General features: G+C 44.2%; 1 protein-coding gene across 1 annotated transcript; it reads left to right on the top strand.

Moving 5' to 3' along the window:
* The first annotated feature begins 3,550 nt into the window (after positions 1-3,550).
* On the top strand, positions 3,551-14,018 carry LOC130203178 (gastrula zinc finger protein XlCGF57.1-like). The gene is made up of 2 exons (XM_056429101.1): positions 3,551-4,540; positions 12,150-14,018. Exons 1-2 carry the CDS (start codon positions 4,411-4,413, stop codon positions 13,847-13,849), a joined length of 1,830 nt encoding a protein of 609 aa, XP_056285076.1. The 5' UTR covers positions 3,551-4,410; the 3' UTR covers positions 13,850-14,018.
* Positions 14,019-14,669: the final 651 nt, after the last annotated feature.

The following is a 14,669-nucleotide window of genomic DNA, read 5'->3' as shown; positions in this document are numbered from 1 at the left end:
TGGCGGCCCATCTCAGTTTCGCCTTCCGTGGTTTCCAAATTGTAAAGTATTCTCAAAACTGGGCACTACGCAGATGGTGGAGAAACAGGCTTCCGGACACGCATGGATTAAGTTATCAACATTTAATGGCAGGAAATGTGAATCAAACATTCAACGCGCTCTCTCCTCGTGTCAAGGCTGCAGGCTCTCGGCACCTCCCGAGAGCACAACCTTCCCTTCGGGGCTTACCTGAGAAAAGAGGCCGGTCTCTCTGAGATCACGGAGTTTTCTCTCACCGGTCGAAACGTCACTTCCGGTTCCGTCGCTAAAGTATTTTCACAATAAGATTCCAGTCTTGGTTTTGACTGCATTAAAAGTCACCTTCACGGAATTCAACCGGCTTCATCAATCTATAATACAAACATACAGTCACTCTCATGCAACATACATTAATTCTTGCCATTTACATTTGCATAGAGTAAACATTACCCCTATGCTTCATAATACATTAACAATATCAATATTCTCCTTAATATTGTCTATTATAATATCTTTCTATATGTATTAATTTAAAACATAAGACCTCTGCAGATGTTATCAAAATAAACTATTACAACTTAACAATGTATACATTTATAAATATAGTTAATATTATACTATTATTGTATTTATTATTATTAATATTATGATGATGATGATTTGTGTGATTTGATCTACAATATTATTATAATATATTGCTAATTATTGTGGTTAATGTTAAAATTATAAAAAAATTATAGTGTACAAGTTTTTAAATCTAGCATTAGATCAACTACTCTTATTCTTATTAATATGAAAGCAAAACCACATGTATAAACGTGTATAATGATTATTTACAAGGACAAACACAGACGAAACCTCAGAGGCTCCTTCTAGACATTTTTGAAACCTTTGTACACGCCGACAGAACAGATGTTGGTCTCATCTCGCAGCGTGTCGTTCAGGTCGCAACCACACGGGGCGCCCTCGAGCCGCGAGGAATCAGGAATGAAGTTTAATACATCTGGATTAAAAAAACAAGTCTTGTCATTGTTTATATAATTAAATTAAATCATCTTAACTTCTCTACACATTAAGAAATGTTTCATATATGAATATATATATATATACATCCATAATATATATTCATAAATATATATAAATATATATATCCAGAAATGTATATATATATTATAATTATTTGTATTAATATTATAAGAGTGACGGTCCAGTAATGGCGACGATATTGATTTGGGACTGTTGTTGTGTTTAACTACAGAGATACAAGTACATATTCACAAATCAACTCTGGATGCACGGACAGTGCATGAAACTAAATGTATAAACCTCAAATTAAAACAAACTATTTTGGACAAAACTTTAGGTTGGGGTCATGACATGTTAGGAAGTGTTATTAATTCTATCATGTCTGTAATACTCTCACATTATTTCAGGAATGGACGACATCAAGCAGCACATGGAAGAACCCTCCCTGCAGCTAGGTGATGCCACCAGGTCCAGTTCATCTGATGAAGAGGACTTCTTCGTCATCTCAAGCGCATGACAGCAGCAAACAGCTGGATGGAGACGTGGATCACGTTGACTTGCTGAAATGCTTCCCAACTGTGTGCAGGCTGTCTGTGAAGCTAGACACACTCTACCTGCACCATCAGGGCCTGTGAAGCTAGACACACTCTACCTGCATCAGGCCTGTGATGCTAGACACACTCTACCTGCATCAGGGCCTGTGAAGCTAGACACACTCTACCTGCATCATCAGGGCCTGTGAAGCTAGACACACTCTACCTGCACCATCAGGGCCTGTGAAGCTAGACACACTCTACCTGCATCAGGGCCTGTGAAGCTAGACACACTCTACCTGCATCAGGGCCTGTGAAGCTAGACACACTCTACCTGCATCAGGGCCTGTGAAGCTAGACACACTCTACCTGCACCATCAGGGCCTGTGAAGCTAGACACACTCTACCTGCACCATCAGGGCCTGTGAAGCTAGACACACTCTACCTGCATCAGGGCCTGTGAAGCTAGACACACTCTACCTGCATCAGGGCCTGTGAAGCTAGACACACTCTACCTGCATCAGGGCCTGTGAAGCTAGACACACTCTACCTGCACCATCAGGGCCTGTGAAGCTAGACACACTCTACCTGCACCATCAGGGCCTGTGAAGCTAGACACACTCTACCTGCACCATCAGGGCCTGTGAAGCTAGACACACTCTACCTGCACCATCAGGGCCTGTGAAGCTAGACACACTCTACCTGCACCATCAGGGCCTGTGAAGCTAGACACACTCTACCTGCACCATCAGGGCCTGTGAAGCTAGACACACTCTACCTGCACCATCAGGGCCTGTGAAGCTAGACACACTCTACCTGCACCAGGCCTGTGATGCTAGACACACTCTACCTGCACCATCAGGGCCTGTGATGCTAGACACACTCTACCTGCATCAGGGCCTGTGAAGCTAGACACACTCTACCTGCATCAGGGCCTGTGAAGCTAGATACACTCTACCTGCACCAGGCCTGTGATGCTAGACACACTCTACCTGCATCAGGGCCTGTGAAGCTAGACACACTCTACCTGCACCACCAGGGCCTGTGATGCTAGACACACTCTACCTGCACCATCAGGGCCTGTGAAGCTAGACACACTCTACCTGCATCAGGGCCTGTGAAGCTAGACACACTCTACCTGCACCATCAGGGCCTGTGATGCTAGACACACTCTACCTGCACCATCAGGGCCTGTGAAGCTAGACACACTCTATCTGCACCATCAGGGCCTGTGAAGCTAGACACACTCTACCTGCATCATCAGGGCCTGTGAAGCTAGACACACTCTACCTGCACCATCAGGGCCTGTGAAGCTAGACACACTCTACCTGCACCATCAGGGCCTGTGATGCTAGACACACTCTACCTGCACCATCAGGGCCTGTGAAGCTAGACACACTCTACCTGCACCATCAGGGCCTGTGAAGCTAGACACACTCTACCTGCATCAGGGCCTGTGAAGCTAGACACACTCTACCTGCATCAGGGCCTGTGATGCTAGACACACTCTACCTGCACCATCAGGGCCTGTGAAGCTAGACACACTCTACCTGCACCATCAGGGCCTGTGAAGCTAGACACACTCTACCTGCATCAGGGCCTGTGAAGCTATACACTCTACCTGCATCAGGGCCTGTGAAGCTAGACACACTCTACCTGCACCACCAGGGCCTGTGATGCTAGACACACTCTACCTGCACCATGTGAACGGCTCTTCAGCATCGCAGGACTCGTCTTCAGCCCCAGAAGAGCGACACTAAAATCTGTCCATTTTGAAAATCAACTTCTTTTGAAGATGAACAAGACATTTTTCACTTTAAAGTGATGATTCTGTTTTTTACTTTTGGTTCTGCTTTTTTCTGTGTTCATCGTGTTTTTATATTTTAGTAATTTCATAGTATTCATATATTGCTAAATTCATCCTAGACCTAGCTCATACTCCTTGTTCATGGCGGCCACAGCACCCAAACAAATAAACTTCATAATTCTCAAAATTCTGACCCTTTGTTTTTTTTATTAACAGCATTTACTTTTACTTTTACTTTCAATACTTAAGTACATTTAATATCAGAAAATTACTTTTGATACTTAAGTACAAAAAAAATCAGATACTTTAATACTTTTACTCAAGTAGTATTCTCATAGGTGACTTTTACTTTTACTTGAGTAATTTTCCAGTCAAGTATCTTTACTTTTACTCAAGTATGACTTTTGGGTACTTTATACACCACTGCATTCGGGTCAAATCCACAGAACAAGAGAGAGAGAGAGAGAGAGAGAGAGAGAGAGAGAGAGAGAGAGAGAGCTCTGTTGTCCCTCAGACATGAAGAGTTACTGACTGCTGACCCCTGGTGGTGACAACAGGTAAATGCACCAGAATATAACGAGTAGAAAAGACACACAAACACGTTTCAATGTAAAATAGCTTTGAACCTGTCAAATTAAACTGAAATTATTTCAAATCAAGATTTCTTGTTCAGTATAAAAACCAGATGTGTGTCTCTTAACACGGTCCTCCTTTGACCCAAGCCCGTTGGTTCCTACTGATCCATTCAGTAATAATCAGGAGGAATGTGTTTACATTCTTTACTTGATGGGACAAAGTATGGATTCATTAAATAAAGTCGGACAGATTTCAGTTTCCTTAAGGAATAAGCAGCAAGCCAAAGAAACGGTGACATCCAGCTCGAGCTTCACGTTGATCACGTGTTGGTGACGTCAGAGCAGGCGGGCTCACGTCGGACACGCACCCCCCGCGCATGCGTAGTGCGCAGGTGGACTCTGCGGCTCCTCTCCAGCGAGCCTCTGTGTTGTCTCCGTGTCTCCAGGAGAAATGCTGAGACTGTTGGTGAAGCAGCAAGTCGACGCGGTCGTTGAAGAGGCTTTTGTGCTGTTGGACACATTAACAGCAGCTTATGAGGACACCGTGTCTCGTCTAGGAGAACATGAGCTACACACATCAGGTTGGTGCTGCTTCACGATGGTTCCCGGGCTTCATCTCGTTTTACGGCTTCAAGTCACATGGAGTCCGTTTCTGGAGTTAGCGGGACTTCTGGTGGACATCCGAGTTGTTGGATAGTCCATTTAGTTCCAGACGGTTCCTACTGAGTTGGTTCTGAACGCTAAGGAAAGGAGCTTCAATGCTTCCTTTATTTGCTCCTTTAGCATAGGAAACACTGGAGCTGCCGCCCCACAATCCCTTGCGGCGGTAACATTTAAAGTGACGTTCAATAGAACAAAGGATTATGAAGATGAACGCAGATCATGCAAATAACAGTTAACTCAACTTAAGTTAACTTTCAATAATCTGTTAAACCGGCTGAACTGATGATTCCTGTGTATTTACTATTATTAGTACAGTGATGGTTCCTGTGTATTTACTCGTATTAGTCCAGTGATGGTTACTGTGTATTTACTAGTATTAGTACAGTGATGATTACTGTGTATTTACTAGTCTTAGTACAGTGATGGTTACTGTGTATTTACTAGTATTAGTACAGTGATGATTACTGTGTATTTACTAGTATTAGTACAGTGATGATTACTGTGTATTTACTAGTATTAGTACAGTGATGGTTACTGTGTATTTACTAGTATTAGTACAGTGATGGTTACTGTGCATTTACTAGTATTAGTACTGTGTATTTACTATTTACTAGTATTAGTACAGTGATGGTTACTGTGTATTTACTAGTATTAGTACAGTGATGGTTACTATGTATTTACTAGTATTAGTACTGTGATGGTTACTGTGTCTTTACTAGTATTAGTACAGTGATGGTTACTGTGTATTTACTAGTATTAGTCCAGTGATGGTTACTGTGTATTTACTAGTATTAGTACAGTGATGATTACTGTGTATTTACTAGTATTAGTACAGTGATGATTACTGTGTATTTACTAGTATTAGTACAGTGATGATTACTGTGTATTTACTAGTATTAGTACAGTGATGGTTACTGTGTATTTACTAGTATTAGTACAGTGATGGTTACTATGTATTTACTAGTATTAGTACTGTGATGGTTACTGTGTCTTTACTAGTATTAGTACAGTGATGGTTACTGTGTATTTACTAGTATTAGTCCAGTGATGGTTACTGTGTATTTACTAGTATTAGTACAGTGATGATTACTGTGTATTTACTAGTATTAGTACAGTGATGATTACTGTGTATTTACTAGTATTAGTACAGTGATGGTTACTGTGTATTTACTAGTATTAGTCCAGTGATGGTTCCTTTGTATTTACTAGTATTAGTCCAGAGGGTGAGCCGTCTGACCAGAGGTGGTGCCCCTGTGTGTCGGAGGCTCTGGTAACTCTAGTCCAGGTCTCCTTCGGGTCTGTTTGATGGACTCGTTCAGACCATTTGGGCTTTGTAAATGATGCTGGCTTCTTTAAGGCTGATGCGGTTGTTAAAACTTCAAAGCGTATGTTTGTTCAGGATGTGGCAGTGATGATGGGTTTGCGGTTGCTTGTCAAAGACTGAGTGCTCTCTTATTAGGGCTGCAACTAACGATTATTTTGATAATCGATTAATCGGTTGATTATTTTATCGATTAATCGATTAATCGGATAAAAAAACAAAAACTTTAATTTTCAACCCTTTATACAAAACAGGGTCCGTACGGTCATGGAAAACCTGGAAAAGTCATGGAATTTTTAAATGGCTATTAGCAGGCCTAGAAAAGTAATTAAAAAAAATAAAATCCCAAAATATTTGGAAAAGTAATGAAAATTTGTTTCATTCACATTTTAATTTACACGGTATATATACAGTATGCTTTGGAATTCTCATTGTTAGTTTAAATACTAAATCTTCTCACTTTGTCACGTATAGACAGAGTTTTCACAAAATGTTTCATCATGGAAATTTGGTTTAAAGTCATGGAAAGGTCCTGGAGATCCACTGGTCAGCATGTGATGAACCTGTTCACTGGTCACCATGGTGATGAACCGTCACAAACAGACTGACAGCTTTCCTCTCCTGAGCAGTGGTCCCCATGTGGCCCCGCCCCCTGAACAATATCAGAGACGCGTTCCGATTTATTATTTTTTTCACCTCGCCCGCTGCCGTTGAGATTGCAGTGAGACACGGAAGAAATGTGAAGTGGTGCTCTTCACAATAAAACATCTTTGATGGGACGTGTCGAGTCTCGGCCAATCAGCGTTCAGATGTCCACAGCGTTTGGGAAGTTAGGTTAGCTTGAATGTTAGTCCACTACATCTGCTGCTGTCACGCTGCAGCGATACCAACAAAGTACCCGTACGTTAAACACGATGTGATTCAGCATATTTTTAGTATCGATACTTCATTAAAAGAGCGATCAGAGCGCACGCGCTGCTCCGCTCCGTTAAATGTTGTCTGCACGCGCAACGCAGCGCTCAGAGCGAGTGGCGTCGTGGTTTATCTCCGTTACCTTTCTCCGTGGAAAAATATTTTCCGCTATCCGCCACGGAATAAATAACCACGTTTTCTACGTTATACTCTTGTGGAAATGCCACACACGTCGTGACATGTCGCGCCCTGGTGTCTGGGGTCATGACGTCACCCGGAGGCGCACTCAGCTCCGTGAATGTCTCCGACTACGTGAATGACTTCCGCATCCAGCGCCACGTGAGCAGCAGCAGCCAATTAGATTCATCAACAGAGGAGCAGCTCAGCGCTGATTGGCTCTCACAACGCAGCGTTCAGTCTCTCCTCTCCCTCTCGCTATGCTCTGGTTTCTCCTGCGCCGCTCTGCGCTCAACTCAACTTTGTTTATACTCCGTGACTTATTGAGCGCCGTAATAATCGCGCGACACAACGAATCGATAATGAAATTCGTTGCCAACTATTTTAATAATCGATTTTTATCGATTTTATCGATTCGTTGTTGCAGCCCTATCTCTTATACAGAGATGCTATGGGCTTGAGTGCTGCTGTGCATGTGAGTGACCAGCTGGTCAGATCATGGACTGTAGGAATGACCTGGCTGCGTTCTCTGTCGAGCTGTTTCTGATGTGCCTGAAGTTTCCTAGGTTGAATGTGATGTAGGTCGCTACCTTTTTGACATGGCTCTTAAAGGTCAGGGTGGAGTCTAGAGTTACTCCTACGGGCTTAAACTCGGTTACCAAGTCTAGCTCTGTTCTCTTTACGAATATGTTCGAGTTTGTTATTTTTTGGGCACGTTTGGAAAAAGCGATACATACAGTTTTTTTTAGCATTCAACAGGAGGCAGGATTTAGTGAGCCACGCCTGGACATCAGACATAGCGGATGATAGGATGCGTAAAGCTTCTTGGTTGTTTTTAGCTGATGTAAAGATTACAGCATCATCCGCATACATCTGTGTATGTATATTCTGACAGGAGTTGGGTAGTGTGTTAATAAACAAGGGAAATAAAAGCGGCCACCTTCCAGGCTGAGGGGACCCCTACATAGAGATAGATAGATAGATATATACTTTATTAATCCCCAAGGGGAAATTTGTCGAGACAGTAGCAGCAACACACAAGAATAAAAAAAAAAAAACACAAAATATAAGAAGGGTTAGGGTGATCTGGCAAGAGGTGGCAAGAGGTGAACTCATAGCCTCACAGCAGCGGGCGAATGTTCTCCTGTATCTGTCCTTGTGGCAGCGGAGCTGGAGAAGACGCTCTGAGAAAGTACTCCCTGTAGGAGGTGGTGGAGGTGGTCCGGGTTGGGTCCAATATGGACACCAGTTTCTTCAACGTCCTCCTCTCCACCACCTGTTCCAGGTGCTCCAGCTGGCAGCCGATGATGGAGCCAGCCTTCCTAACCAGTTTGTTAAGACTGGTGTCACCGCCGATGCTGCTCCCCAGCAGACAATGGCAAAGTGCAGTACACTGGCCACAACCGACTGGTAGAATAACTCCAGCATCATCTTCTTGGATCAGCTGAAGAAACTTTCTCAGAAAAAGAGTCACTCCCTTCTTGTACACAGCGCTGATGTTGATGTCCAGTTCAGTCGGCTGTCGATGGAGAGCAGTACTTGTACTCCTCCACCATGTCCACGCCCACCCAGGACACTCAGAGGTGTAGGAGCTGTTCCCTCCTTGTCCAGTCCACATGTTTGAGGGATAGTTAACCAGACGAGTTACGGGGACCAAGGAGTCCTTCTGTTCCTGATGCAGCAGGTACCATGGGGAAGAGAGACAAACCATGGTCCTCGCCATCTTGGAGTTCACTACAGATCTGAGACACATCAGTCAAGGAAAACCTGAGTCCAGGAAAACCTGGACCATAACAAGATGGCTGGGGATCAGGTTACTGGACCCGGACGTAGGTTGGAGGAAGTCAATGAGGAGGGGCTGAGGGGAGGAGGTTGGTGGGCCCCTGTCCCAGGTGACACCCAGGCAAGACGTTGGTGGCAGAGAAGTTGTAGCACGGATGCGGATGGAAGGTGGGCCGGACTTGTGTTGAGTGTGGCAGCACGGTCCACCGTCACACAGAGGCCTCTTTGGCTCAGTTCTTGGTACCAGAGAAGAGGTTTGATCAGGTAAATGTGGACTTAGTAGGACCGTTGCCCCCATCCCGTGGGTTCACACACCTCCTCACAATGGGAGACAGCGCCACTCGCTGGCCAGAAGCTGTTCCGTTGTCATCTAAATCGGTGGATGAGGTGGTTTGGGCTTTTGTTCGGACCTGGGTCGCCAGGTTCAGAGCCCCAGTGCAATGGCAAGAAGCCTGTGTGTGATGCCAGGGCTCCAGACTGCGACCAAATGGTCGCATTTTGCGCCTAAAATTAGACACAGTGCGAGTAAATTTTTCATCAACTCGCGCATGCGCGACCAGTAAATTAGCAGATTTTTATTTTTTTTAATTAAATATTTTTGTTGCTGACAAACTTGTTCTAGACTTTAGCCCACTATAGTTAGCGGTAATGCCTGAATGACTGGTTTGCTAACCGACATTAACTCCAGAAGAAGAAGAAAGGAGACGAAAACCGAAGAAGGCTGGCCTGTGTGTGAGCGGGGGGGGGCTAATGTGTGAAAGAGGCGCACCGCGGCGGAGGCAGAGTGAGAGGAGGTCAGAGGATCTTCACCACCGAGCAGCGCCCGTCCCCGAGTTGAATCACTGGGTCAACTCAGCCGACTCATGTCTGCCCCTATAGACTGATGTTCACGGTAAACGCATTCGATCAGGAGCTGCGAGGGTTTTTTGATAAAGTTAGCGGAAGGATTTAAGTGACAACATCCGGTTTTGCAAAGTTAGCGGAAAGAACCACGTGAAACAACATCCGTTTTCAAAATAAGATATCGACAAATCATACACGAACATATAAAAGTAAACAATGAACTGATTTTGTATCTTTATAGATCGTTTCTGAGATTTAGCTGTAAAAGTCCTAAATGTTTAAAGAAATCGGTAATTTATTTAATGTTTGAGTTGCTTTATATATGTATTTCCTCATAGTCCTCATAGCAATAATGCTACACAATAAATAGAATGCTTCAATCAACACCGTGATCGGTGATCGGTATTATCGGATCGGCAGATACTGATTTCAGTGATCGGTGATCGGCACCAAAAACCTGATCGGTGCAGCTCTAGAAACCAATAAATGTTTTGATTGGCCACATCAAGTGCAACATGCACATGCTCAAGGTATGTTTTCTTAAAATATGTTTAAACTCAATACAGTAACTTCTGAAGAGTTCTGTTGTGAATTTTTTGCAGTTCATGAAGGCAAACAGGCATAAGATTGTATATTGTCAAATTATTTATCAGTAATACAGTAAAATGATGGGAAAACTTTGCAAGTCGATTCATAGTGTGCAGGATTTTTCCTGCATAGAGGAAATGTGGGTGCGCCTAAGCCGTTTTCCCGAGCGCCTATGACAAATTCCGAGCGCCTAAGGCAAAAAAAAGTCTGCGTTGAAAAAACAAAAAACAACTGTGTTCATCAGGTTCATGTCAGCGAATATGTTCTCAATAGTATGTTTCAAGGAGGTGTGCTCACCTGTGTGCGCGTATCACGGCAGAGCGGCCAGCTGCTGATCACGCACTCAATAGCTCGACTGCATGAATAGAAGGTGCGCGCATAACGCGCAAAAATTTTTTTTGGGAGCACCCAAGACCCATTTTGACCCAGGAAAAAGTGCGCCCCTAAATTTTCTGCTTGCGCCCCTAACATTTTAAGTTAGGAGCGACTGTGCTCCTAGTTAAAAAAGTTAGTCTGGAGCCCTGGATGCTCCATCGAACAACGGCCTTCCACCCGCAGGCTGATTGTTGATGGGAGCGGTTCCATCGCTCTAGTAAAACTACTGGGAATGTTGCTGATGGTTTTGTGGATTGAAATAAACGGCCACAAGTTGCGGCCAAAGGGAATACTTCCCTCTTCGTTATTTCCACGCTCCAACACTAGCTTGTTATTCAGGAGGACCTCTGCTATGTCATGGTTATTTTGGTGAGAATTTACTGTACAGTTTTTGAGAAATTCAGATGTATTTGAGAGTGTAGGTCCTGTATGAGGTGAGAGAATGAGACCGTTGAGTAGCTTTGTTCTCTCTGACATGTGGAGCTTCTTGCTGACGTCTCCCCGTCTCTTATCATTATTATGTCAGAGCATCCCGGCCCTCGCTCTACAGTCTCCTTTCTACCGGTTAATACTGGAACAGCACACGGTCGCTGTGTCTCTCTACGTCTGGCGTTCTTGTAACTCGTGTCTGGGAGAGAGATGTGTGTGTGCTCTAAGTCATCTTTGTAGTTTTAATTTAAGCCTAATATAAAACTTTGCACAAGTATAACACACTTTCCTCTATTTTTTGTGGCAGCACACAGCACAAAACATTTGATCTTCCACATATTCCAACCACGGGGTCCATCCCACGTCTCTTATTTAGTCATTTCCTCACTTCAAGCGGAAGTTGTTCTGAGTCGACATATTGACCTCCGTCCCAAAGCTCTGATTTCTGATGTGAGGAGGGATCTCTGAGGAGCCATGAGCGAGGACGCAAGAGAGCTACCAGGAAGTGTAGGGTTAGGGAATACTTCTGTGACTCATGGTGTTACTTATGGTATTACTCATGGTGTTACTCATGGTATTACTCATGGTGTTACTTCTGGTATTACTTATTGTATTACTCATGATATTACTCATGGTGTTACTCATGGTCTTACTCATGGTCTTACTTATGGTGAAATATTACTTTCTTGGTTCTATTTGTTCTGAGTTTGTACTCGTGGTTGAATTCACTGATTGTAAGTCTCTCTGGATAAAAGCGTCAGCTAAATGACATGTGATGTAATATAGTTTGAATAACTTGTGTCACTTCACTTTAAATCAAAGCCATTTTAGCTGAGCCTGTAACACCCTGTTAATGTTGTGTCCGTCTCCCCAGAGATTGGTTCATTCCCATCACCTTTTCCATCGTCTCCTGATTGGTTCATTCGCTTCACCTTCCCCCAGCCTCTCCTGATTGGTTCATTCCCTTCACCTGCCCCCAGACTCTCCTGCTTGGTTCATTCCTTTCACCTGCCGCCAGATTCCAAATTCCTTGAATGTCTCCAGTAATGAAAGTTGATATCAGTCTGAAGTCACCGTTGTTCATCATGTGCTCCTTGCAGATGTTCCCCCTGAGGGCCTGGACCAGGGCCCGGAGGACCCGGAGCCCCTTCACATGAAAGAGGAGCCGGAGCCCCTCCACATAAAAGAGGAGCCGGAGCCCCTCCACATGAAAGACCTGCAGGATCTCTGGACCCGTCTAGAGGGAGATCAGCTCATTGTGCTGCAGGAGGCCGATATCGCCAAGTTCTCATCCATTGTTGTTACTTTGAAGAGTGAAGATGACGAACCTCAGACCTCACAGCTTCATCAAAGCCAGACAGAGGACGACAGAGAGGCGGAGCCTCCTGCCGGCAGCTCAGCTACACCGATAGAAACAGAAATGGATGGAGAGGACTGTGGGGGATCAGGACCAGCCTGGAACCTAAATCCACTTAGTCTTTCACATCCAAATGCTGATGATGAAAAGGCTTCAGGATCTTCTGAGACTGAAGTCATTCATGGGGATTGGCAAGAACCGTTGTCAAATTCTGGACCTGAAAGTGAAGACGGGGATGATATCTGGAAGGAGACCAGGGAATCCTTCAGCTTCTTCAAGTGTAGTACACGGTGTTACTACAAGGGGTTTCTGCAGAAACACATGAGGTGTCATTTTGGAAAAATATCCTCCAGCTATTTGGTTAGAAAGAAATGTTTTAGAGAGAAGCCAAAGAAAGAATCACGGCCAATAGGTCTAACAGGAGAGAAACCATTTAGTTGTGATGTTTGTGGGATGAAATGTCCAACCCAGGAATCTCTGAAGAGACACATTAGAGTCCACACAGGAGAGAAACCATTTAGTTGTGATGTTTGTGGGATGAAATGTACAACCCAGGAATCTCTGAAGAGACACATTAGAGTCCACACAGGAGAGAAACCATTCAGTTGTGATGTTTGTGAGAAAAGATTTACACAACAGGGCTTGCTGAAGACACATATGAGAGTCCACACAAGAGGGAAACCATTCAGTTGTGAAGTTTGTGGGAAAAGAGTCGCAGGCCAGGGACATTTAAAGTCACACATGACAGTCCACACAGGAGAGAAACCATTCAGTTGTGATGTTTGTGGGAAAAGATTTACAGCACAGGGAAGCGTGAAGACACACATGAGAGTCCACACAGGAGAGAAACCATTCAGTTGTGATGTTTGTGGGAAAAGATTTACAGTACATGGAAGTGTGAAGACACACATGAGAGTCCACACAGGAGAGAAACCATTCAGTTGTGATGTTTGTGGGAAAAGATTTGCAGTACAGGGACATTTAAAGTCACACATGAGAGTCCACACAGGAGAGAAACCATTCAGTTGTGATGTTTGTGGAACAAGATTTACAGGCAAGGAACATCTGAAGGTACACATGAGAGTCCACACAGGAAAAAAACCATTCAGCTGTGACGTTTGTGGGAAAAGATTTACAGCACATGGAAGTGTGAAGACACACATGAGAGTCCACACAGGAGAGAAACCATTCAGTTGTGATGTTTGTGGGAAAAGATTTGCAGTACAGGGACATTTAAAGTCACACATGAGAGTCCACACAGGAGAAAAACCATTCAGCTGTGACGTTTGTGGGAAAACATTTACAGAACAGGCAAGTGTGAAGACACACATGAGAGTCCACACGGGAGAGAAACCATTCAGTTGTGATGTTTGTGGGGAACGATTTTCAGAACGGCGACAGCTGAAGAGACACATGAGAGTCCACATGGGAGAGACCATTTGAAATTAATGTAAAATGTTTTCACGGCTGAGTGTCGGCTGAATGCTGTGGTCCGGCTTGATGCAGCCAAATGTGAGCCAGCTGTGGCGCATTTAATTTGAGCCATATATGTGTGTGTGTCTGTTCTGTATTTCTAGTCCTGTTATAATCTAATATAGTTTGTAAAAGTTGATTCTAGTTCTGCTTATTAATTTTGATATAAATGCAGATAAGGATGCGGGGCCTGGTACATTATAACAGATATAATTGTTTTCCAGGTTGGATGTGAAGGACTAAGAACAAGGCTTTCAAATGAGTTGTAATTTCATTTAGGATGTATTAATAGGCTCGAGTCAAAGATGGCTGCCACTCCACCTCCATGGCCGGTGACTCGAGGAACCACCGGGCTCGGGTCTGAGTGCCACACCCCGGCTCCAGAAGTAAGACCGTGTTCAGTGACACGCAACTGGTTTTGATACTGAACACAACATCAAGTTGAGTCGTGTCTCTTGGCAACGCGCTGTATCTCACGGTAACAACACACGACTCCCCAGAGACTGATGGCACGACGCGCTCCGAGTTGCTCAACATGCTCTTTGGTGAGTTGGTAACTCTGGTTCCAACCGTTTTCTTTACGACATTCAGAGCACGAAGCAGCAACCGACGATTATCTCTGGAGATATAGAGGAGTGATGCAGAATGAAGTCTCCCTCCTTCGGTGTGGTTGTTGTCAGAGTCTGGTTGGTTGACGTGGACGTGCTCCACAGCAAAGTGCTGCAGGGACGACGTTGTTTTGAACTTAGCGTCTCACTGGGTCCCTCAACAAAAGGCTGTTGGGATTTGT

The sequence above is a fragment of the Pseudoliparis swirei genome, chromosome 13 (assembly GCF_029220125.1).
Source record: "Pseudoliparis swirei isolate HS2019 ecotype Mariana Trench chromosome 13, NWPU_hadal_v1, whole genome shotgun sequence".
Classification (NCBI taxonomy): Eukaryota; Metazoa; Chordata; class Actinopteri; order Perciformes; family Liparidae; genus Pseudoliparis; species Pseudoliparis swirei.
Note: the sequence above shows the minus strand (reverse complement) of the source record. Positions and strands in the feature narration are given on the sequence as shown.

Bases quoted from the DNA above. Each gene is read 5' to 3' on its own strand.
- LOC130203178 (XM_056429101.1), top strand. From the start codon at position 4,411: ATGCTGAGACTGTTGGTGAAGCAGCAAGTCGACGCGGTCGTTGAAGAG. The intron at 4,541-12,149 runs GTTGGTGCTGCT...TGCTCCTTGCAG, and splicing joins ACATGAGCTACACACATCAG to ATGTTCCCCCTGAGGGCCTG.